Source organism: Jaculus jaculus, chromosome 14 (assembly GCF_020740685.1).
Source record: "Jaculus jaculus isolate mJacJac1 chromosome 14, mJacJac1.mat.Y.cur, whole genome shotgun sequence".
Lineage (NCBI taxonomy): Eukaryota > Metazoa > Chordata > Mammalia > Rodentia > Dipodidae > Jaculus > Jaculus jaculus.
This window is the reverse complement of record NC_059115.1, coordinates 5,521,771-5,546,599: the sequence shown is the minus strand read 5'-3', so window position 1 is coordinate 5,546,599 and position 24,829 is coordinate 5,521,771. Positions and strand designations below refer to the sequence as shown.

Genomic DNA, 24,829 nt, shown 5'->3' with positions numbered 1-24,829 from the left:
TTTGTTTTGTTTTTTGTTTTTTTTTTTTTTGGTTTGTTTTGTTTTTTTTCGAGGTAGGGTCTCACTTTAGGTCAGGCTGACCTGGAATTCTCTATGTAGTCTCAGGGTGGCCTTGAACTCATGGTGATCCTCCTACCTCTGCCTCCTGAGTGCTGGGATTAAAGGTATGTGCCACCACACCTGGCTTATTTTTTATTTTATTTTTATTTTTTTTGAGACAGGTTCTCATGCATCCCAGGTTGGTCTTAGACTGGTTATATAGCCAGAGGTGATGACCTTGAACTGCTGATCTTTCTCCTTCCACCTCCAAGTGTTGCAATCATAGGCATGTGTCACCACACATGGCTCTTTCATTGTTTTATTTATTTGCCAGCACAGAGAGCGTGAGAGCGAGAGAGACAGAGAGGAGAGAAAGAGAATGGGCATGTCAGGGCCCAGCGCCCTTGCAAACAAACTTCAAACATACGTGCCACTATGTGCAGCTGGCTTTACTGGGGTCCTGGGGGATTGAACCCAGGCCTTTAGGCTTTGCAAGCAAGTGCTTTTAACTGCTAAACCATTTCTCCATCCTCAGATTCTTCTTTTAATTTTTCGTTTTTCGAGGTAAGGTCTCACTCTAGCCCAGACTGACCTAGAATTCGCTATGTAGTCCCAGGGTGGCCTCGAACTCATGGCAACCCGCCTACCCCTGCCTCCTGAGTGCTGGGATTAAAGGTGTGCAGCACCATGCTCAGCTAGGTTCTTTCTTTACTTTTCTCTCTTTCTTCTTTCTTTTCTCCCTTTTTCCTTTCCTTCCTTTTTGCATGTGCATTGTGTGTGTGTGTGGGTGGGTAGGTGGGTGCACATGTATGTATGGAGGCCAGAGGACAGCCTTGGGTATTATCTCCAGGTACAACATTTGTGTTTTTTTTTTTCATTATGGAGCCTCAGGGTGGCCTCATACCCACACTGATCCTCCTCCCTCTGCCTCCCTGATTCTGGAATTAAAGGTGTGTACCACCACGCCTGGCTACAGAGGGCCTCTAGGTGCTGCAAACAAACTCCAGATACATGTGCCACTTTGTGCGTCTGGCTCTATGTGGGCTCTGGTGAATAGAATTTAGGTCATCAGGCTTTTCAGGCAAGCGCCTTAACCACCGAGTCATCTCTCCAGCTCCATCCACCATTTTGAGATAAGGCCTCTGGCTCTCTCCTTCACTTGGAACCCCCAAATCAGGCTAGACTGGCTGGCCAGCGAGGGATCCTCCTACCACCACCCCCCAGTGCTGGGATTACAGGTGCATGCCATTGCAGCCAGCATTTTTATTTGTGTACTGGAGATCAAGCCCAGGTTCTCATGCTTGCAAGCCAAGGACATTACCTACTAAGCTATCTCTCTATGCCTGGCTCATTCATTTAAAAATTCCTGAGGGCTGGAGGGTTGGCTCAGTGGTTAAGGCACTTGACTGCAAAGCCTAAGGACCCAGGTTCAATTCTCCAGGACCCATGTAAGCCAGAGGCACAAAGTGACACATGCTTCTGGAGTTCATTTGCAGTGGCTGGAGGCCCTGGCACGCCCATTCTCTCTGTCTCTCTTCGCCAGGCCCCCACTCTTTCTCTACTTGCAAATAAATATTTAAAAAAGTTAAAAACCTCCCAATAGTGGAAGAGTTTGTAACATGAATTTTGTGTATCATTTCATTGGCTGATGGACACTCGGCTGATCCGTGTCGTGACTCCTGGAAACCCTGTTTCACGAGCATGAGAGTGCACCATCACGTGTGCAGTGTGCGCACGCCTGCTTCCTGCCCGGGCTTGCAGAGAAAGGAGCTTTTTGTGCCTCTTTCTTTTTCTTTTTCTTTTCTTTTAATCTACTTATTTATTTGACAGAGAAAGAGGGAGACAGAGAGAGAGAGAGGGGGGGGGGGAGAATGGGCACACCAGGGCCTCCAGCCACCGCAAATAAACTCCAGATGCCTGCACCACCTTGTGCATCTGGGTTACGTGGGTCCTGGGGAATTGAACCTGGGTCCTTTGGCTTTGCAGGCAAGCAGCTTAACCGCTGACCAAGCTCTCCAGCCCTCTTTTTTTTTTTTTTTTTTCTTTTTGGTTTTCTGAGGTAGGATCTCACTCTAGCTCAAGCTGACCTGAAACTCACTATGGAGTCTCAAGGTGGCCTCAACCTCACAGCGATCCTCCTATATCTGCCTCCTGGGTGCTGAGATTGAAGGTGTGTGCCACCATGCCCAGTGTCCTCCAGCCCTCTGGGCCTCTTTCTACAGAGTGTGACTTTATAAACAGTTACGGATGGGGAAACTAAGGCACAAGAAGGCTAAGTCACAAGCAAAAGAGTAGCAAAGTTGAGCTTTGTATGTGCATGTGTGTGCGTGTGTGTGTACGTGTGTGAACGTGTGTGCACATGCATGTGGAGGCCAGAAGTCTGTTAGGGAAAGTTTTCTTTAGTCATGCTCCACCTTATTTTCTTTCTTTTGTTTTCTTGGGTTTGTTTTTTTTCTTTTTTTGGTTTCGGTTTTTCAAGGTATGGTCTCCTCACTGGAATTTACTATGTAGTGTCAGGTGGCCTCGAACTCCTGATGATCCTCCTACCTCTGCCGCCCGAGTGCTGGGATTAAAGACGTGCACCACCACACTTGAGCTTATTTTATTTTCTGATGTAACCATATCCCAGTGACTCCTTCTCATTACTCAAGCACAATGCAAGTTGATTTTTCATTTTTATATATTTGTGAAGGAGAGAGAGAGAGAAACAGACAGACAGACAGACAGAATATGAGACTGGTTCCAGGGCTTCCTGCCACCACAAGCAAACTCCAGACATATATGCCACTTTGTGCATCTAGCTTTTCGTGAGTACTGGGGGAATTGAACTCTGGGCCAACAGGCTTTGCAAGCAAGTGTCTTTAACCACTGAACCATCTTCCCAATGATTTCTACCTTTTTTTTTTTTTTTTTTTTTTTTTTGAGACAAGGTCTCTCACTCAACCCAGAGCATACTAGTTCAACCATATTAGCGATCCTCCTACCTTGGCCTCCCAAGTGCTAGGATTAAAGGTGTATGCCACCTTTAGGTAGAACTTGAACTCTTGATCCTCCTGTCTCCCTATCACGTACTCTGGAAATACTTTCAAAACATACAGCTGGGGCTTCAAGTAAAGCCTCATGCAAATCACTCATTTGTAGTTCCTTTGAGGCTTCTCCAGACCTGGGTGCACCCATTCTCTCTCTATTTTTCTGCTTGCAAAAAGAAGGAGGAGGAGGGGGAGGGGGAGGGAGGAGGAAGGAGGAGGAGGAAAAGGAGGAGGAGGAGGAAACCGGGAATGGTGGCACATGCCTGTATTCCGAGCAGGATGAGTTCAAGGTCAATGTACTGCCTCCACAGTGAGTTCAAAGCCAGCCAGGAGCACCTGACTCAAAACCCCAAACCAAAGTCCTGGAAAGCGCCGCTTAGGGCTGGCTGACAACCGCTGAGCTTTAAGAAATCTCACCCTGGTGTGGACCATTGACAACATTCCCGCCGCAAAGCCTTCAGGTGCGCACGACCGAGTCTGCCCTCCAGCCCCTCCCTTCTCTGTGGGCGGGGCCTGCCTGGCCGCAGGGGGCGTAACGGGCGGAGTCAAGAGGCTACTTCCGGGATCCTCCCTCCACCGCGCTCCCAGAGAATTACTTTTGTATGATTGGCAGCATGTGTAACCAATAGTGGCTGGAAATCGCCATCTCGCCCCCCCCAAAATAACCAATGGAAAGCTTGATGAGGCGGGCTCTCTCCCAAGGGGGCGGGACAAGGTGATGGGCGTGTGTTTTGACGAATGAGAATATGGCCGCGCGTAAACTCGGGCCATGAGGAGTGAGAAGGCCGGATCTGGGGCGGGTCTGGAGCTTCAGCAGTTGAACCGCTCGCGAGCTGAGGAAGCCTGGTGAAGAAGGTGAGTGGCTGCGGCGACGGTGGGATTGCCGGGTGCCCGGGGCGAGCTGGGCTTTTCCCAGGGGAGCGAGGGCTAAGGTGGCCGGTGACCCCGTGGCGTGGGAGTCGGGAGAGGGGTGCCCCTTTAGCACGCGAGGGCCGAGGTGCGAGGTAAACAAGTCCTGTCGGGGGCACTTGATGGAAGAGGGGATCCTTGCAGAACTGGCGCTTAGTGGGAGATTGTCATGCAGAATGGAAAGACTTGGGGTGGGGGCGGTTCCCCCTGCCCCCCGTGTGTTGAGAACTTGATTTGGAGGGACGGTGTGTGCAGAAGCAAGCCTTCCTGGGCTGAGGATGTGCCTGTGGTATGTGAAGGCAGTGCCCTACTGTGTGCGTGCCCATCGCAAGTCTACAGGAACTCCCTTTCCCCTCCCCCTCCCGGCTCTGCTGTGCTGGGGATCGAACCCAGAGCCCTGTGCACGCCGGGCGTGAGCTCTGTCACCAGTCCCTGCCTAAACCTTTCAACTTCCTAACAAATGCAACCTTAGTGGTGGTGTCCACCTGTAATCCCGTCGCTGGGCAGGCCGAAGCAGGAGAGTGGAGAGTTTGAAGACATGAGTGTGAGATTATCATGGGTTGCATAAGGAACCCCTGTTTAAAACAAAACCAACACAGGCACAAGACGAAAGAAAAAGAAAAAGTGGGTCCTAGCCGGGCGCACCTTTAATCTCAGCACTTGGGAGGCAGAGGTAGGAGGATTGCTGTGAGTTCAAGGCCACCCTGAGACTACATAGTGAAGTCCAGGTCGGCCTGGGATAGAGGAAGACCTACTTTGAAAAAACAATAAGAAACAAACAAAAAAGAGTGGGTTGCGTGTCTGGGAGACAGAGGTAGGAGGGTCACCATGAGTTCCAGGCCACCCTGAGACTGAAGGCACACTGGCTTTGGGCCAATTATTTAACCCTCTTGTGTCTGAGTTTCATCTTGGGTGGAATGACTTATTTTCTCTTTCTTTTTTCTTTTTCTTTTTCTTATTTTTCTTTTTTCTTTTTTTTTTTCCTGAGTTAGGGTCTCGCTCTAGCCCAGGATGACCTGTAATTCACTATGTTGTCTCAGGGCAGCCTCAAACTTTCTAGAATCCTCCTACCTCTGCCTCCCAAGTGCTGGGATTGAAGTCATGCCCCACCACACCCAGCTGACTTCTTTGTCTCTCTGTCCTAGTAGCCTTACCATCTTGCTCCAGTGGCAACTCCCAGGGGTCTCTTCCTGGCATCCACCTCTGCCCCACACTCCAGTGTCACCAACCCAAAGGCAGGCTGTTTGCCCAGACGCCCAGTTGGCATGTAGACTTAGTCTTCAAACAAGCTGGGCATGGTGGCACATGCCTTCAATCCCAGCACTTGGAAGGCAGGAGAATTGCTGTGAGTTTGAGGGCACCTTGAGACTCCATAGTGAATTCTAGGTCAGCCTGGAGCAAACTGAGACCCTTTCCCAAAAGACAAACAATCAAACAAACTTGTAGTATTCTTGCTCAGCCTCCAAAGCGGCTGGCGCAGGTCCCTTCCCTTCAGGTACTCAGGATGGAGTTGTTCATGGCTTTTCTCTCAGCCAAGTATGTAGTCAGGCTAGGAGCACATTTCTTGTCCAAGGTCAGGTTTGCCTGTATGCCTAGATTGTGAGTTTGGGCTAAATGACGAGACCATCTAAAAAAATTAAAGAAGGGCTTGAGAGATGATTTAGCGGTTAAGGCGCTTGCCTGCAAAGCCTAAGGACCCAGGTTCGACTCTCCAGAACCCACGTCAGCAGATGCACAATGTGGCACATGCAACTGTAGTTTGTTTCCATCAGCTAAAGGCCTTGACATGCCAATTCTTTCTCTCCTTACCTTTCTCAAATAAATAAAAAGAAAATATTTTTTAAAACCCAATGGAGAAAAAGAACCCCAAACACATCTAGGATTGAGTCCATCTTGCCTCCCACTCTGATCTAAGCCACAGTGACCTCACTGTGTTCTCAGTCTGTGTGTTTGGTCTGCATAGTCAAGTCAAAATAAAAGTGGAGAGCTGGAGAGATGGCTTAGTGGTTAAGGCGCTTGCCTGCAAAGGCGAAGGACCCAGGTTCGATTCCCCAGGACCCACATAAGCCAGCTGCACAAGGTGGCGAATGCATCTGGAGTTCATTTGCAGCAGCTGGAGGCCCACGTGCACCCATTATGTCTGCCTAGTTCTTTCTCTCTCTCAAATAACAATAAATACTTTTTTAGAAACCAAAGCAAACAAAAATGAGCTTAATCTCCAGAAGTTAGGTGAATGAGCCTGGTATGGTGGCATGAGCACTTTTTAAAGTAAAATTATTTTTGTTGATATTTATTTATTTGAGAGCGACAGAGAAAGAGGCAGATAGAGAATGGGTGTGTCAGTGCCTGCAGCCACTGTAAATGAACTCCAGATGCATGTGCCACTTTGTGCATCTGGCTTATGTGGGTACTGGGGAATCAAGCCTCGAACTGGGGTCCTAAGGCTTCACAGGCAAGCACTTAACCACTAAGCCATCTCTCCAGCCCTGGCACGAGCACTGTTAATTCCTGTGCTGGGGAGATAGAAATATGATCCCTGATGCTTGCTAGCCTGCCAGTCTAATCTAATTGGAGTGCTTTAGGCCAATGAGAGATCCTGTCTCAAAGAAAAAAAAAAAGTTGGTGCTGGAATGATGGCTTAGAGGTTAAGGTACTTGCCTGTGAAGCTTAAGGACCCAGGCTCAATTCCCCAATATCCACATAAGCCAGATGCTCAATGTGGCACACACATCTGCATTTTGTTTGCAATTTCCAGTGACTGGAGGCCCTGGTGTACTCATTTCTCTCTGTCTGCTTGCCTCTGTCTCTTTCAAATACATTATATTTATTTGAGAGGGAGAGAATGGGCACGCCAGGGCCTCCAGCTACGGCAAATGAACTTCAGATGCATGCAGCATCTTGGATCTGGCTTATGTGGGTCCTGGGGAATCAAACCTGGGTCTTTTGGCTTTGCAGGCAAGTTCCTTAACTGCTAAGCCTTCTCTCCAGTCCAATACATTTTCTTTCTTTTTCTTTTTTTTTTTTTTTTGCAAAAAGGTAGATGAGCCTTAGGAACGACACCTAAGGTTGCCCTCTGACCTCCACACACACACACACGGGCACACGTATGCTTACGCACTTGCACACACAGGAACACGTAAAAGTCTGGTCTTTTGATTTTATTGTTGAGCGAGTGGTAGAAAGAGGAAGGAGGAGAGAGAGAGAGAGGAGGAGGAAGGGAGAGAGGGAGGGAGGGAGGGAGAGAATGGGCGCCCCAGGGCCTTTCAGCCACTGTGAAGGAACTCCAGACGCGTGTGCCCACTTGTGCGCATGTGCAATATTGCCCTGTTGCGTCACTTTTGCATCTGGTATATGTGGGACATGGGGATTCGAACAAGCATTCTTAGGCTTCCCAGGCAAGTGCCTTAACCACTAAGCCATGTCTCCAACCCAAAGTCAGGTCTTTTTTTTTTTTTTAAGGTAGGGTCTCACTCTAGCCCAGTCTGACCTAGAATTTACTACATAGTCTCAGGGTGGCCTTGAACTCTCGGTGATCCCCATACCTCTGCCTCCTGAGTGCTGGGATTAAAGGCGTGCATCACCACGTCTGGCTTAAAATATTTTTATTTATTTGCAAGGAGAGAGAAAGAGCATGAATGAATATGACTGTGGGAATGCTGGGGCCTCCAGCCACTGCAAACCAGCTCTAGATGCCTGAGCCGCTTTGTGCATCTGGCTGTGTGGAGGTACAGGGGAATTGAGCCCTGGTTGTTAGGCCTTGAAGGCAGGCGCCATAAACACTGAGCCGTCTCCCCAACCCCCAGGTCGGGTCTCGATACTCGGCTCCGTGCCACTCCGCAGAAGTCCCCACCGCACTCACGGGTCCTCTTCCCTCCCGTCCCACTGTCCCCAGCTCCCTTCCTCACTGCCCGAGCCCCCTTGGTCTCCTGCTGTGCTTTAGACATGACACGTGTACACCGCCACAGCTGTTGTCACAGTGCTGTCCCCCATCTGGATTTGTGAGCCTTTCCTCTGCCCCCTGCCTCTCAACCCCCCTTGGGCCTCTTTGGGAGGCAGCTCTGCAGATGGGCCCTCACCCCACTGCCTGATCTGTCACCTGCTTTATGTTGTTATGTTGTTAGAGCCTTTGTTATACTTACCCGGCTTCTCAGGCTTGCCCGCTGGAGTGTTAGGTGGGCTCAGGGAAGGCTGCAAGGAAGCGGCTTGATGCTCTTTGTCAGCCTGCCCCATGTGTGCAAGCCTTTGCAGACAGAGAGGGACATGGTGCTCAAGACGGCTCCTGAGCCTGCCTGGGAGCCAGGGTGAGCTGAGACCTGGAGTGTGACCAGCAATGACCTTGGCTGTTTCCCCAGTGCCTAGGACACTGTTCCTGGCATGTCCATTAGATTGGCAAGCAGTCCCAGAGCTGTGCCAAGCCAGGGTACTGAAGGTGTAAGAAGGACAATGAGACAGGAGTTCAGTTCTGTTTATTTACAGTGTTGGGGATTGACCCTGGGCCTTGTGCATGCTCGATAAATGCTCTACCTCTGAGCCAGGCGCCCAGCCCCTCACTGTGGGTTCCAGACAAGTGCTCTACCTCTGAGCCACGCCCCCAGCCCCTCACTGTGGGTTCTAGACAAGTGCTCTACCTCTGAGCCACGCCCCCAGCCCCTCACTGTGGGTTCCAGACAAGTGCTCTACCTCTGAGCCACGCCCCCAGCCCCTCACTGTGGATCCTAGACAAGTGCTCTACCTCTGAGCCACGCCCCAGCCCCTCACTGTGGGTTCTAGACAAGTGCTCTACCTCTGAGCCACGCCCCCAGCCCCTCACTGTGGACTCTAGACAAGTGTTCTACCTCTGAGCCACGCCCCCAGCCCCTCACTGTGGATTCTAGACAAGTGCTCTACCTCTGAGCCACGCCCCCAGCCCCTCATTCTAGACAAGCTCTATGTCTGAGCCACATTCCTATCCCCTCACTGGTGGGTTTTAGGCAAGGCTAGACCACAGAACTCCTTCCCCAGCCCTCTTTATTTTGAGTCAGGATCCCAAGCTGGTCTTGAACTTGCGACTTTCTGCTTCAGCCGCCTCAGGGCTGGGATTATAGGCCTTCCCCACCAGGCCCTGCTTTTGCTGTTCTTTCCTAATAGGAAAAGGCTCAGAGAAGACAAGCTCCTCACCCAGTCATACTGGGGTGAGAGGGGGGACCTGTGATCTGAATCCGGCATCCCCAGCCTGTTCCACAGGCCACGCGTAGGGCGTGAGCCTCATTAGTGCCTAGAGGGAGGGAGCGGGGAGCTGTGGGAGGATGGTCAGGAAAGCAGGTGGGTGGTGAGTAGGGGATGACCAGTGTTCCTAGCAGGGGCGCGCTCAGTTTCATCTGTAAAATGGGGAGGAGATGGTTTTATTACCACTAGGCGGAGCTGTTGAGTAGGTAAGTGTGCTTGTCCTTGTCCCAAGCAAAGAATTTGAGGGACATGATGGGCCTGGACGTGCTGAGGAGTGTTGGGGCACTTTGGGGTGTCCTATACTTGATCGTAGCCAGAGGCCGCGAAGCCTGGTGGGCTGTCTTAAAGGGCTTTTGTTTCTGTGTATTCCAGGGGACTATGGACTATGGCATGTACTGGGAGAGTGCAGGCGGAGGGAGGTGCAAGCTCATATTCACCCAGGGCTGGGGAGGCCAGCTCAGTGGGGCTGCAGCCCCGGCTGCGGGTGTCGCTGTGTGGGGTGGAGGCTTAGTGTGCTGGGCTAGGCCATGGCTAGCTGGCGAAGTGATACGTGGGTGCTGCCTGCCAAGCGTGGGTGGGCAAACAAACCTCGGTGGGGTGGGTGTGGGTGGGCGGTCTGCCCACGAGGCTGATGAGAGATGGTGGTGTGCATGAATCAGGGGGAAGTCGGTGTGTAGATTTCTTTCTGCTGAGGGGTGTGAAATCGGGGAGCTCAGTTTGGGAGGAGGAGCCAGGGGTAGTGACATAATTCCAGAAAGGCAAGGGGATCCTTAGTGGAAGATGTCAGGGGGAGAGCTAGATTCTGAGTGCGAAGGGAGCCTTGATGTCTTGAAGCCGGACACTGGGTCACAGTGGGTCACTGGGATGCCCCCACTCCGGCTGGGCTGGGGTGATGACGTCACGGGCTGGTGGGGGCGGGGCCTCGACCCCTCTCCCTCCCCTTCCTCCGGGGCACTGTGTGGAAGAGGAGCCTGGAGGGGCTTGGCTTGGCAATGGAATTGGTGACAGGAGGGGCCGCGGGTCCCAGGACAGACACACAGCATGCAGGTAGAGGAACGGGGCGGGGTCGGGGGATGCAGAGCCCAGGGTTCCCCAGAAATGGGCGTGGTGATGTTTTGTGAGGCTCTCCTTGGGAAGGAGGGGTTTACATACATTTGGGCAGTTGCAGGTGAAATGTGCGGTAGATGGAATGCTGGCTGAAGGAGGATGTATGTCTGTTAGACCCTCAAAGAAATACGTGGGCAGAGTAAAGGGGCGTGATAGAGTTCAGGCAGGAAACGTGGGGAGCCCTAGGAGAGCATGGGGGCTGGCGTAGGGAGAAGCAGTGGGTGGCCCCCCATTGCTCAGTGGAGAGTAGGATGGAGGCAGGAGATTGTGGGGAGATGGTGCTGGCTTCTGGGGAACACAGCACTAGGGGCAGGGACGTGGAGGGGGTCCTGAGAGGGAGGGGGGAGGTACCCCAAAGGAGAGGGAGCTGGAGTGCTGTGGCCATGTGGGGCGTGTGGTGGCAGCCGGGTCAGGGAGGGACTGCAGTGTGCGTTGGTTGTGGGGGAAGTTGGGGCGCAGGAGCGTGCTGTCCAGCTGATGCGGGGGCCCCCGTGGCGGGTGCAGTGAGGAGTGCTGGGAAGCGCGGCAGGGCCCGTGGCGGGAGAGAGCGGCTCTGCTGCGGGGAGCGCGGCAGGACCCGCCCGGAGGTGGGGGCAGAGGGAGGCGGGCTCCTGTCCTGGGTCTAGGACCCCTTCTCCAGCCCTAGTCACCCCCAGTGCCTTGGTAAAGGCGACGGCGCGGCTTCTGATTGGTGCTTGGAGAGTGAGGGTAGGTCTGTGGGCAGGGCCCAGAACCCCCAGCGGGGCGGGGCGGGCACTGCCAGGCTCTGTACTTGGTGCCAATGAAGGAAGCTTAGGTTCTGAGCTCTCAGAAAGTGAAAGCACAACTGTTAGGGTACCCCAGATTTAGTAAAGCCCTCCAAAATGCACCAGACACCCCTCTCCTGGATAAGAGGTCGGTTCTAAGGCTGCAGAGTGAGTCTAAGGTCAGCCTGGGTTAGAATGAGAACCTACCTTGAAAAAACAAAACAAAAATATGAAAAAAGGGAGCCGAGCATGGAGGCACACGCCTTTAATCCTAGCACTTGGGTGGTAGAGGTAGGAGGATCACCATGAGTTCGAGACCACCCTGAGACTACAGAGTGAATTTCAGGTCAGTGTGAGCTAGAGTGAGACCCTAGTTTGAAAAGCCATAAAAAAGGGGGGAGAGGGGCTGGAGAGGTGGCTTAGTGATTAAGGTGCTTGCCTGGGAAACCTAAGAACCGAGGTTCAATTCCCCAGTACCTAGGAAGCTAGATACACGTGGTGGCACATGTGTCTGGAGTTTGTTTGCAGTGGCTGGAGACCCTGGTGTGCTCACTCTCTCTTTCGAATAAATAAAGTAAAATTAAAAATAATGAAAAAAACAACAAAACCTGTACTACTGAGGCAAACCCCTAGCCCTTTCGGTTGGATTTTAGGCAAGTGAACCACACCCCCAGCCTCTCACTGGTGGATTCCAGACAAGTATTCTATTGCTGAGCCACTCCCCAGCCCCTCACTCATGGATTCTAGGTGTATAGTCTATTGCTGAGCTACATCCCAGCCCGTTTTTTTTAAAAAAATTATTTATTAGAAAAAGATAGAGAAAGAGGCAGATAAAGAATGGGCACACCAGGGCCTCCAGTCACTGCAAATGAATTCCAGACACATCACCTTGTGCATCTGGCTTATGTGGGACCTGGGGAATTGAAACTGGGTCATTAGGCTTTGCAGGCAAGAGCCTTAACCCCTAAGCCATCTCTCCAGCCTTTTTTTTTATATTTTATTTTTTGGTTTCTCGAGGTAAGGTCTCACTCTAGCCCAGGCTGACCTGGGAATTCACTATGGAGTCTCAGGGTGGCCTTGAACTCACGGCGATCCTCCTACCTCTGCCTCCTGAGTGCTGGGATTAAAGGCGTGCGCCACCACGCCCGGCTTCCAGCCTCACTTTTTTTTTTTAAATCCAAACATATATTTATTTATTTGCTAGCAGAGAGATAGAGACGGAGAGGAAGTATAGAGGCTCCAGGACCCTTGTCACTATGGAGAACTCCAGACATATGCATCGCGTCATTGTGTGCATCTGGCTTTATGTGGGTCCTGGGGAATTAAACTGGGCCAGCAGGCTTTGTAAGCAAGGGCCTTTAACTAGTGAGCCATATCCCCAGTCCCTATAATAACTTTAAATTCACACCAAAACCCACACTATAATCACATTGTGTACATGTATCAAATTATCAAGCAAATATGTGTAATTGTTACATGCCAATAAGAAAAAAGTACCTAATATAAATTAAATTGAAATGGAAAGCACATTTATAGGCCATTAGTAAAAGCCTCACTGTAATAGAAACTCCACTGGGCGGAGTCTTATTGAGCGTTAAATATGCAAAGCACTTTGTACACACTCTTACAAGGGAGTGACTCTTGGCTCCACTTTTAAAATAAAGACATAGAGACACTGAGTGCTTAAGAAGTAACATATGGGGCTGGAGAGATGGCTTAGCGGTTAAGCACTTGCCTATGAAGCCTAAGGACCCGGGTTCCAGGCTCGGTTCCCCAGGTCCCACGTTAGCCAGATGCACAAGGGGGCGCACGCATCTGGAGTTCGTTTGCAGAGGCTGGAAGCCCTGGTGCATCCATTCTCTCTCTCTCCCTCTATCTGTCTTTCTCTCTGTGTCTGTCGCTTTCAAATAAATAAATAAATAATTTAAAAAGATTAATTAAAAAAGTAACATGTAGGCTGGAGAGATGGCTTAGCTGTTAAGGCACTTCTTGCCTGCCAAGCCAAAGGACGCAGGTTCAATTCCCCAAGTCCCACATAAAGCCAAATGCACAAGGTCAGTCTCACTTTTAAAAGTATGTTTTATCTACCTGAGAGAGAGAGAGAGTATGGGCGCACCAGGGCCTCCAGCCACTGCAAATAAACTCCAGGTGCATGCGCCCCCTTGTGCATCTGGCTTATGTGGGTCCTGAAGAGTCGAACCTGGATCCTTCCAAGGCAAGAGGACTTCTGCAAGTTTGAGGACAGCCTGGGGTTCATAATCAGACCCTGTCTGAGGGTTGGCTTACTGGTTAAGGTGCTTGCTTGAAAAACCTGAGAGCCCAGGTTCAATTCCTCAGTACTGAAATAAGCCAGATGCACAACGTAGCACATGCATCTGGAGTTTGACTGCAGTGGCTGGAGGCCCTGGTGCGCCCATTCTCTCTCTCAAATAAATAAATAAATATTAAAAAAAACAACCACAAACTCTGTCTCAGGCAGGCGTGGTGGCGCACACCTTTAATCCCAACACTCAGGAGGCAGAAGTAGGAGGATCACTGTGAGTTCAAGGCCACCCTGAGACTACACAGTGAATTCCAGGTCAGCCTGGGCCAGAGAGTGAGACTCTACCTGGAAAAAAACAAAACAAAACAAAAAGCCATATCTCACACAAAACCAAACTCATCTGTCTGTTTTGTCCCTTTCTTTAGGGTCCCTGGCCATGGACCAGCCCACTGGCCTGCAGGTGGACTATGTCTTCCGGGGTGTGGAGCACGTGGTGCGGGTGGTGGTTTCCGGGCAGACCCTGGAGTTGGAAGTGGAGGACCGGATGACGGCCGACCAGTGGCGGGGTGAATTCGATGCCAGTGGTGAGTGTTCCTACTGGAGTGGGCTCACCTGTCCTCCCTGGGTTCAGCTTCCCCCAGTGTGGTGGTTTGATTCAGGTGTCCCCCATAAACTTAGGTGTTCTGAATGCTAGCTTCCCAGCTGATGGATATTTGGGAATTAATGCCTCCTGCAGGGAGTGTATTGTTGGGGGCGGGCTTATGGGCTTTATAGCCAGTTTCCCCATGCCAGTGTTTGGCACACCCTCCTGTTGCTGTGGTCCATCTTATGTTGGCCAGGGGGTGATGTCCACCCTCTGCTCATGCCATCGTTTTTCCCTGCCATCGTGGAGCTTCCCCTCGAGCCTGTAAGCCAAAATAAATCTCTTTTTTCCCAGAAGCTGCTCTTGGTTGGGTGATTTCTAACAGCAATGCGAACCAGACTGCAACACCCAGCAACCAAGGCCAACCTTAATCATGGATCCCCTGCCTCTTCTGTCTGACCACAAGCTCCCCAGGGAGAAGGGGTGTGGGGCACCGCTGCTCATGCCAGAGGCACCGGGAGGAGGCAGAACTGGAGAGCTTGAGTGCCTTGCTTTGGGGTTGGACGAGTTGTCAGACCTCAGGAGGAACTTTTCTTCCCACCAGTCATCGAAGACCTGACTCACAAGATGGGGAACTTCAAGCAGTTCAACATCTTCTGTAACATGTTGGAGTCAGCCCTCACCCAGGTAGGGCCCAGGCTGTAGGGTCGGGTGAGGTGTGGAAACCCCCTGATGGATGCAGGACCCCGGGCTTTCTCTTGCTTTTGTCTTTTCTTCCCTCCCCTCTCCCCCAGGTAGTGTGTCACTCTAGCCCAGGCTGACCTTGAGCTCGCAGGGAGCCTCCTGATGCTGGGATTAAAGGTGTGCGCCTCCATGTCCAGTTGGGCTTTCGTTCACTGACGGGACAGGGCTTCCTCGTTCTCCAGTGTCAGTGGAAAATTCAGATCACAGGGAAATGTAGAGAAGAAAGTAAAACTCCACTGTTCATGTTCTTGTTAAGATGTTGGTGAGAATTGCCAATTGATTCAGCGTTTTCCTCCCTCTCTCCCTCCTCTCTGTCTGCAGATCTATAATTACACATATAGTCGATATATTTTCCAAGGTGTTCTGCAATCTGCTTTTTAAAAATATTTATTTATTTGAGAGAAAGGGGGGAGAGAGAGAGGAAGAGAGAGAATAGGCATGCCAGGGTGTATAGCCAGTGCAAATGAACTCCAGATGCATGTGATACCTTGTGCTTATGTGGGTACTGGGGAATCGAACCTGGGGCTTCAGGCTTTGCAGGCAAGCACCTTAATTGCTAAGCCATGTCTCCAGCCCTTGCAATCTGCTTTTTTACAACTGAGAACTTTGGTTTTTTTTTGGTTTTTTTTTTTATTTTATTTTATTTTTATTAACATTTTCCATGATTATAAAATATATCCCATGGTAATTCCCTCCCTCCCCACCCCCATACTTTCCCATTTGAAATTCCATTCTCCGTCATATTACCTCCCCATTACAATCATTGTAACTACATATATACAATATCAACCTATTAAGTATCCTCCTCCCTTCCTTTCTCTTCCCTTTATGTCTCCTTTTTAACTTACTGGCCTCTGCTAGCAAGTATTTTCCTTCTCACGCAGAAGCCTAATCATCTGTAGCTAGGATCCACATATGAGAGAGAACATGTGGCGTTTGGCTTTCTGGGCCTGGGTTACCTCACTTAGTATAATTCTTTCCAGGTCCATCCATTTTTCTGCAAATTTCATAACTTCATTTTTCTTTACCGCTGAGTAGAACTCCATTGTATAAAAATGTGCTACATCTTCATTATCCACTCAACAGTTGAGGGGCATCTAGGCTGGTTCCATTTCCCAGCTATTATAAATTGAGCATCAATAAACATGGTTGAGCATGTACTTCTAAGGAAATGAGATGAGTCCTTTGGATATATGCCTAGGAGTGCTATAGCTGGGACATATGGTAGATCAATCTCTAGCTGTTTTAGGAACCTCCACACTGTTTTCCACAATGGCTGGACCAGATTGCATTCCCACCAGCAGTGCAGAAGGGTTCCTCTTTTTCCACATCCCCGCCAACATTTATGATCATTTGTTTTCATGATGGTAGCCAATCTGACAGGAGTGAGATGGAATCTCAATGTAGTTTTAATCTGCATTTCCCTGATGACTAGTGACATAGAACATTTTTTTAGATGCTTATATGCCATTCGTATTTCTTCCTTTGAGAATGTTCTATTTAGCTCCATAGCCCATATTTTGATTGGCTTGTTTGATTCCTTATCACTTAACTTTTTGAGTTCTTTGTATATCCTAGATATTAATCCTCTATGTTTTTTGTTTTTTCAAAGTAGGGTCTTGCTGTAGCGCAGGCTGACCTGCAATTCATTCTGTAGTCTCAGGGTGGCCTCGAACTCACGGTGATCCTCCTACCTCTGCCTCCCGAGTGCTGGGATTAAAGGCGTGTGCCACCACGCCCGGCAGGTTATATATACTGTTATTTTTCCTCTCCCCTGTTCCCATTCCCCTGAGGGTTCCTCAGTGGGGTTATGGGTAATCTCTGGAGGGGGGAGCATGAACGTGCCACTTAGGCTCTGTGAGGGGGCAATGCCTCACAGTGCACCTTCCCACCCTACGGCTTTCACAGTCTGCCCACTCTTCTACCACGTTCCCTGAGCCTCAGAGGGCGTGTTAGAAGTCTCCCTCAATGTAAAAGAGGTAGCCATGTGCTGCAGTCAGGTTCTCATTGCTGGCAGAAATCACCCAAGAGCAGCTTTTGGGAAAAAAGGGTTTATTTTGGTTTACACATGATGGCAGGGGAAAACAGTGGCATCACCCCCTGACCAACATAAGGTGGACAATAACAACAGGAGAGTGCGCCAAACACTGGTGAAGGGAAACTCTTTATAACACCCATAAGCTTGCCCCCAATAATACACTGCCTCCAGGAGACTTTAATTTCCAACTGCCGTCAGCTGGGGAGACTGGCATTCAGAATACCTAGATTGAGCCAGGCGTGGTAGTGCATGCCTTTAATCCCAGCACTCTGAGTCAGAGGTAGGAGGATTGCATGAGTTCAAGGCCACCCTGACACTACACAGTGAATTCCAGGTCAGCCTGGCCTAGAGTGAGACCCTGCCTCGACGAACAACAACAAAAAGAATACCCAAGTCATGGGGGACACCAGAATGAAACTACCACATTCCGCCCCGGCCCCATGAACTGATATCCATCCACACATGTTATGAAATACACTGCATTCAGTACAACTTTGAGTCCCTATCGTTTTTAGTAATCCTAACAAAGTTCAAACATAGCCATAATCCAAAGTCTTAACTGAGCCATAATACCAAAAAACCTCCAAAACCCCATAATGGCACAGAAAAAACATTCACACTACAAAAGATGGCATTGGGCATAGAAAAGATGTATTCAACCAATACAAGATTTAAAATAACCAGGGTAAACACCAAACTCTGTAGCTTCAAGTCCAACAACTCTAGTCAGTGACAAATTTCCAAGTCTGGTAATTCTAACCAGCGACAAGTCTCTGGAGTTCCAATTCCGCTCCTCCAGCTAGGCTACTCACAGTCCTGGAAAACTTCATCCAAGGCCGGCAGCTTTCTTGGGCAGCCATCTCGTTTCCCCGCATCTCTCCTGCAAGCCACGGCTCACCCTCATGGCTCCATTGGGTCTCCATTCAGGCATCCAGCAAACCTTCTTCACACTGCCCATTGCCATTTCCAAAACACAAGTCTGTTGCAAATGCAATGACCCTCTCTTTCCTCTTTCCTGCATTTCTTATACTCCACAATACCAGGTAGGGTGCCAGTTTCTTAATCCATGGGGGAATAAAGCAGACTTTGAAGAACAGGACACTCCTTCAGCGTTCAGGCTCTTTCAAAAGACTGCATTTTTTTCTGTTGTCCCGATGCATGTCAGCTGGCCTAAGTCAATGGTTGTAACCTTTCATACAACTGAAGCTGAACAGGCAGAAAGTTTGGCCCAGAGATTTCATTTGTGCCATGTCTCTCTGCTCACATGAGTCCATTTCTGCACATCCGTGCACAAGTTCTCAGGACAGGGCCATAGCAGCAAGCTTGTCACACAAACTGCTTCTAGCCCAGTCCAAGCAAAGCTCTTTCTCACCCTCCTGAACCAAACCTCGTAGTTCATAGTTCTTTCTGCATTCAGGTCTTTCAACTCTGACCAGAATAGTCCATCAAGCTGTACTTACAGCACTGCAAGCGTCTCTTAGGCCAAGGTTTCTATTTCTTCCACATTCCTTTTGAAAATCAGCTGCAAAAGGCCAGAATCACACGATCAGGTGTCTAGCAGCAACCCCACTCCTCAGTACCACTTTACTGTTACAGTCAGATTCTCATTGCTGGCAGAAATCACCCGACCAAGAGCAGATTTGGGGAGAAAAGGGGGTTGGTTTGGCTTACAGACTTGAGGGGAAGCTCCATGAGCAGAAGGTGGACCTCACTCCCTGGCCAACGTCAGGTGGACCATAGCAACAGGAGAGTGTGCCAAACACTGGCAAGGGGAAACTGGCTATAACACCCATAAGCCCACCCCCCACAATACACTGCTTCCAGGAGAGGTTTTTTTTTTTTTTTTTTTTTTGGCTTTTTCAAGGTAGGTCTCACTCTACCTCAGGCTGACCTGGAATTCACTATGTAGTCTCAGGATGGCTTCAAACTCATGGCGATCCTCCTACTTCTGCCTCCCGAGTGCTGGGATTAAAGGTGGTATGTGCCATCACACCTGGCTCTGCTTCCAGGAGGCTTTAATTTCCAAATCTCCATCAGCTGGGGAGACTAGCATTCAGAACACGTAAGTTTATGGGGAAACCTGAGTCAACCCCCCCACCCGTGTGAGGGTAGCCATCCTTCCTTCCGTTTGCTGAGCATCTGCCTTATGCAGGCCCTGGCCCAGGCGCTCGAGGTACAGCAGTGACCAGAGGCCAGAGGCCCTGGGGCGCCTATCTCCCTTTTTCTCTCTAATAAGTAGATAAATAAAAATAAAGTATGGAAAATTAAAGAGGAGAAGCAGGTTAGCGCTTAGAGGGACAGAGCCCTGTGTGCAGAGTAGGCCGTATTCTGGCACCACACTGCATTGCGTCTCTGAAGGTCGATCTGACCTCATGTCTCTGACAGTGCCGGTGTGTGACTTGAAGCACCAGAGCACCTCGTGATCCCCCTTAAACTTGTTTGCTTATTTACCAGCAGAGGGACAGAGAGAACGGAGACAGAGAGAATGGCCATGCCAGGGCCTCTAGTCACGAAAAATGAACTCCAGACGCATGTGCCACTTTGTGCATCTGGCTTATGTGGGTACTGGAGAATAAATCCCAGGCCATTAGTCTTTGCAGGCAAATGCCTTAACTGTGGGTCATCTCTCCAGCCCTTTTAAAATAATTATTTATTTACTAAGACACAGAGAGAGAGAGACAGAGAGAGAGAGGGAGAGCAAGCACAGGTTCTCCAGCCACTGCCAACAAACTCCAGACGCATGCGCCCCCTTGTTCATCTGGCTTACGTGGGTCCTGGGGAATCAAACCTGGGTCCTTTGGCTTTGCAGAAAATGTTTTAACTGTTAAGCCATGTCTTCAGCCCTCATAATCCCCCTCTTAGTCTTTATCAAGGCTGTAACATTTTCATACTTGTAGGCATGGTAGCCAAGAACTCAAACTCCAAATTCGAACATATTCCTGCTACTTTTACTTATTTGTTTTTCCTTTTAAAAATATTACTTACTGGGGCTGGAGAGATGGCTTAGCGATTAAGGCACTTGCCTGCAGTGCCAAAGGACCCAGATTCTACTCCCCAGAACCCTCGTAAGCCAGATGCACAAGGGGTGCATGCATGTGGAGTTCGTTGGCAGTGGCTGGAGGCCCTGACATGCCCATTCTCTTACTCTCTCTCTATCTGCCTATTTCTGTATTTCTCTCTCTCTCTCTCTCCCAAATAAATAAATAAAAATAAAATATTTTAAAAATATTATTTATCTATTTGCAAGCAGTGTGTGTGTGTGAGAGAGAGAGAGAGAGAGAGAGAGAGAGAGAGAGAGAGAGAATGGGCATGCCAGGGCCACCGGTTCCTGCAAACAAACTCCAGATGCATGTGCCACTTTTGTGCATCTGGCCTTATGTGGGTACTGGGGAATTGAACCTGAGTCATTAGGCTTTATAGGCAAGTGCCTTAACCACTGGGCCATCTCTCTAGGCCTTCTTTTTTTGAGGTAGGGTCTCATTCTAGTCCAGGCTGACCTGGAACTCACTCTGAAGCCCCAGGCTGTCCTTGAACTGACAGTAATCCTCCTACCTCTGCCTCACAAGTGCTCGGATTAAAGGTGTGAGCTATCATGGCCAGCCTTCCCCCACCCTTTTTTGAGGTAGGTTTTTGCTCTAGCCTAGGCTGACCTGGAATTCACTATGTAGTCAGGGTGACCTCGAACTCATAGCGACCCTCCTACCTCTGTCTCCTGAGAGCTGGGACTAAAGGTGTGCCCCACCACGCTTGGCTTCCTGGCACTTTTTCACGAGGACTCCTAAGCTAGTTTCTTACCCTCACTGCCTTAGTTTCTCTAGCTACATAGAGCCAGCAATAGTCGTTCCTCTGTCATTGTATTGTGGAGAGTAAATGTTGGTCTTCTGTAAAAGCTTGGCATCAGTGCTGGCTAACATAATTGCTGTGTAGATAACATGTTTTTTGTTTGTAGATGTTTTTATTGCCAGCTTTTGTATTAATGATTCTTTTCCTAAAATTCTTTTTGTTTTTGTTTTTGTTTTTCGAGGTAGGGTCTCACTTTAGCTCAGGCTGACCTGGAATTCTCTATGTAGTCTCAGAATGGCCTCGAACTCACGGCGATCCTCGTACCTCTGCCTCCCGAGTGCTGGGATTAAAGGCGTGCGCCACCATGCCCGGCTTTTTCTAAAATATTTTATTTGTTGTTTATTTGATTGAGAGAGGGTGAAAGAAGGAGAGAGAATGGGCGCGCCAGGGCCTCCAGCTGCTGCAAACCAGCCCATGTGTCACCTTGTGCATCTGGCTTATGTGGGTCATGGGGAATTGAACCTGGGTCCTTGGACTTTGCAGGCAAACACCTTAACTGCTAACCTGTCTCTCCAGCCCTATATTTATGATTAGTTTATTTATTTACAAACAGAGGGAAACAGAGAGGAGAGAGAAAGAACAAGAAAGAAAGAGAGAGAAAGTGAATGGTCATATCAGGGCCTCTAGCCAGTGCAAGCAGACTCCAGATACATGGGCTACTTTTATCCAACTTTAGGTGGATCCTGGGAAATTGAATCCCGGTCATTAGGCTTTGCAGGCAAGCATCTCAACTGCTAAGCCATCTCTCCAGCCTGTATTTATGATTCTTGTTAGTTGTTGCTTAGTATTTCACTGTATTGGCACCTGACTAGTGGTTCCCAAGCTGTTCGGTCTCTTGACCCCTTTAGGCTCTAAAGTTTACTGAGGAAACTGAAGAGCTTTTGTTGATGCAGATTCTTTTTTTTTTTCTTCCTTCAACACTGGGATTGAACCCAGGACTTTGCATATGCTAGGTAAGTGCCCTATCATTAAACTATCAGACTTATTATTTTTAACTGGAGATGGAGTTCTGCTAAGTTTCCCAGGCTGGCCTTGAACTTTGCCATTCTCCTGCCTCGGCCTGCCAAGTAGTAACCCCAGAACTCTGGAGACAGGGACAGAAGAATCCCTGGGGATCACTGGGTTGACAGCCTGGCTTAATTGGTGAGCTCTAGTTCAGCCAGAGACCCTGTTTCAAAGAATAAGGCCGAGGGCTGGACAAATGGCGTAGTGGTTAAGGTGCTTGCCTGTGAAGCCTAACTGCCCATGCTCAACTCTCCAGATCCCATGTAAGCCAGATGCACAAGGTGACGCAAGCGCGCAAAGTTGCACATGCGCACAAGGTGGTGCAGGCGTCTAGAGTTTGAATACAGTGGCTGGAGGCCCTGGCACACCAGTTCTCCCTCAGTCTCTTGCTCTTGTTCTTTCTCATAAAAAGAAATACAAAGAACAGAATAAGGATGACCCTGATGTCAACCTCTGGTCTCCACATCCAGGTGCAGACTCACACACATGCATATGAATGTGCATACATGCATACACACACAAAAATAAAATGATGTAGCTGGGCATGGTGGTGCGCACCTTTAATCCCTACACTTGGGAGAGAGAGGTAGGAGGATCGCCGTGAGTTCAAGGCCATCCAGAGACTACAGAGTGAATTCCAGGCCAGCCTGAGCTAGAGAGAGACCCTATCTCATAAAGAAAAAAAAAAAAAAAGGTGTAGAGAACCCCTGCCTCACACAGGTGAGCAGTGGGAAGAGGAGGGCCGTATACTGCTTTCGCATCACTGAGGCTCCTTTGCTAACACTGTCACGTGCTGGACAGCCCTGGAAGCTGGTTGTCACCTGGAATCTGCAGTGAACTCCTGTTGCTGCTGCATTAGAAGCCATTGAGGTAGCCAGCTGTGGTGGGGGCGGCAGGCCCATCAGAGGTTGACAGCCATCCTCAGCTGTGCAGGGAGTGCAGGGCCAGTCTGGGCCACATGAGACCTTGTCTCAAAAAAAGCCAAACCAAGGCTGGGCGTGGTGGCGCACACCTTTAATCCCAGCATTCAGGAGGCAGAGGTAGGAGTATTGCTGAGTTCAAGGCCACCCAGGACTACAGAGTGAATTCCAGGTCAGTCTGGGTTAGAGTGAGATCCTACCTCAGAAAACAAAACAACGTGCACACGTGTGCGCACACACACATACACACACCCCAACATCAACCACACAAACCAGAACAAACTCTGCATGGATCTGTTACTTTGCAATTTTAAAAAATATTTATTTATTTATTTATTTATTTATTTGACAGAAAGTGGCGGGGGGTGGTGGGGAGAGAGACAGAGAGAGAATGGGTGCACCAGGGCCTCCAGCCGCTGCAAACAAACTCCAGATGCATGTGCCTCCTTGTGCATCTGGCTTATGTGGGTCCTGGAGACTTGAACCTGGGTCCCTTGTCTTTACAGGCAAATGCCTTAATGGCTAAGCCATCCCTCTAGCCCTACTTTTTGATTTTTGAGTATGTTTTGAAAAATACTGGCTTACTGAGTTTTTTAAAAAATTTTTTTGAGGTGAGGTCTTACTCTAGTCCACGCTAACCTATATAACCTATGTTATACATATGTATGTGTGTGTATATATATGTATGTATGTATGTATGTATGTATGACCTATGTAGCCTCAGGTTGGCCTCGAACTCACAGTGATCCTCCTACCTCTGCCTTCCCAGAGCTGGGATTAAACACCTGCACCACCATGCTGGCCTGGTAAATTCTTTAGTTGCTGCTGTTGGCTTGGTTTTGTCATCTTTTCTCTTTTTCTCTCTTTTTTTGGGGGGGGGGCGGAGTCTCATGAAGCCCACAGGAGAATAACCTTGACCTCCCGCTCCTCCTGCCTCCACACTGCTGGGCGTGCTGGGGTGACTGTGTGCGCCACTGGCCAGATCCCTGCGGGGGGCGGGGCGGTCGCTTCACCCACCAGTACTTGGGCCTCCCAGTGGGAAGGGCGCATGTGTTGTTAACGAAGGTCGTCTTGACTGCATGGCTGCTGCCTGACGCGCTCCTAGGCTTTTAGGGTTCTGTGGCCAGTACTAGGCGAGCTCTGGGGGTGTAAGGCATCTCCCATGGCGACCACTTAGCTTCTCTCCAGTGTATTCTTCGAATCTCACTGGGTCCTGTTCTGCGACAGGGTCTCTGTGACTGCAGCCTCCCGCGAGGGAAGCCCAGGGGTCCACTGACCCTGCAGAGTGGGGCCAGGAGGGGGTACTGTGGGTGAGGCTGGCTGTGTCCTCCAGAGCGCCTGCCTTTCCCTCCAACAGAGCAGCGAGTCCGTCACCCTCGACCTGTTGACCTACACAGACCTGGAGTCCCTGCGGAGCCGCAAGTTGGGGGGCCGTCCGGGTGCCTTGGCCCCCAGGTCCGCCCAGCTCAACTCCAAGCGCTACCTGATCCTCATCTACTCCGTGGAGTTTGACAGGTGTGCTCCCGCCCAGGGGCGGGGGGAGGCGTGGTCTCCGGTGGGGGGGGGTTGTGCTAACTGTGAAGTCCTTGGGGTCTATATCATTTCCTATCGTGATTGGCTGCAAAGAGCAGAGCAGCCGTGATCTGTACTAGTCTGTTTATATATTTATTTAATTTTGGGGTTTTTTGAGGTAGGGTCTCATTGTATCCCAGGCTGACCTGCAATTCGCTGGGTAACATTCTCAGGCTGGTCTCAAACTCTGCCTCTCAAGTGCTGAGCTTAAAGGCATGTATCGCCATGCCCAGCTGGGTTTATTTATTTATTTATTAAATATTTTTATTTTATTTATCTTTTTATTTTTATTTTGCTTTTTGAGGTAGGGTCTCACTGAAGCTCAGGCTAACCTGGAATTCACTGTTTGGTCTCAGGGTGGCCTCGAACTCATGGCGATCCTCCTACCTCTGCCTCCCGAGTGCTGGCTCTTGAATGATCTCATTAGTTTTTAGTTGTTTTTTTTTTTTTTTTCAAGGTTGGGTCTCACTCTAGCTCAAGCTGATCTGGAATTCGCTATGTTGTCTCAGGCTGGCCTTGAACCCATGTTGATCTTCCTACATCTGCCTCCTGAGTGCTGGGATTAAAGGCGTAAGCCGCCACACTCGGCCTATTTTTTAATTTAAATTTTTCTTTTATTTATTAGAGAGAGAAAGAAAGAGGGAAAGAAGCAGGTAGAAAATGGGTGGGCCAGGACTTCCAGGTGCTGCAAATGAACTCCCAATGCCTGTGCCACCGTGTGCATCTGGCTTATGTGGGTCTTGGGGAACCAAACTTGGGTCCTTTGGCTTCTCAGACAATTGCCCTAACCACTAACCCATCCCTCCAGCCGTAAATGTTTATATTA

At 49.6% G+C, this 24,829-nt stretch overlaps 1 protein-coding gene across 1 annotated transcript in view; it reads left to right on the top strand.

The window, feature by feature from the left end:
* The window catches only part of LOC123454700 (centrosomal protein CCDC61-like), a 251,413-nt gene that overhangs the window by 210,371 nt on the left and 16,213 nt on the right, over window positions 1–24,829 (top strand). Inside the window, 3 exon segments of the mRNA XM_045133559.1 lie at window positions 13,724–13,882; window positions 14,486–14,568; window positions 23,789–23,946. Of these exon segments, the coding sequence (XP_044989494.1) occupies window positions 13,735–13,882; window positions 14,486–14,568; window positions 23,789–23,946 (389 nt within the window). The 5' untranslated portion in view covers window positions 13,724–13,734.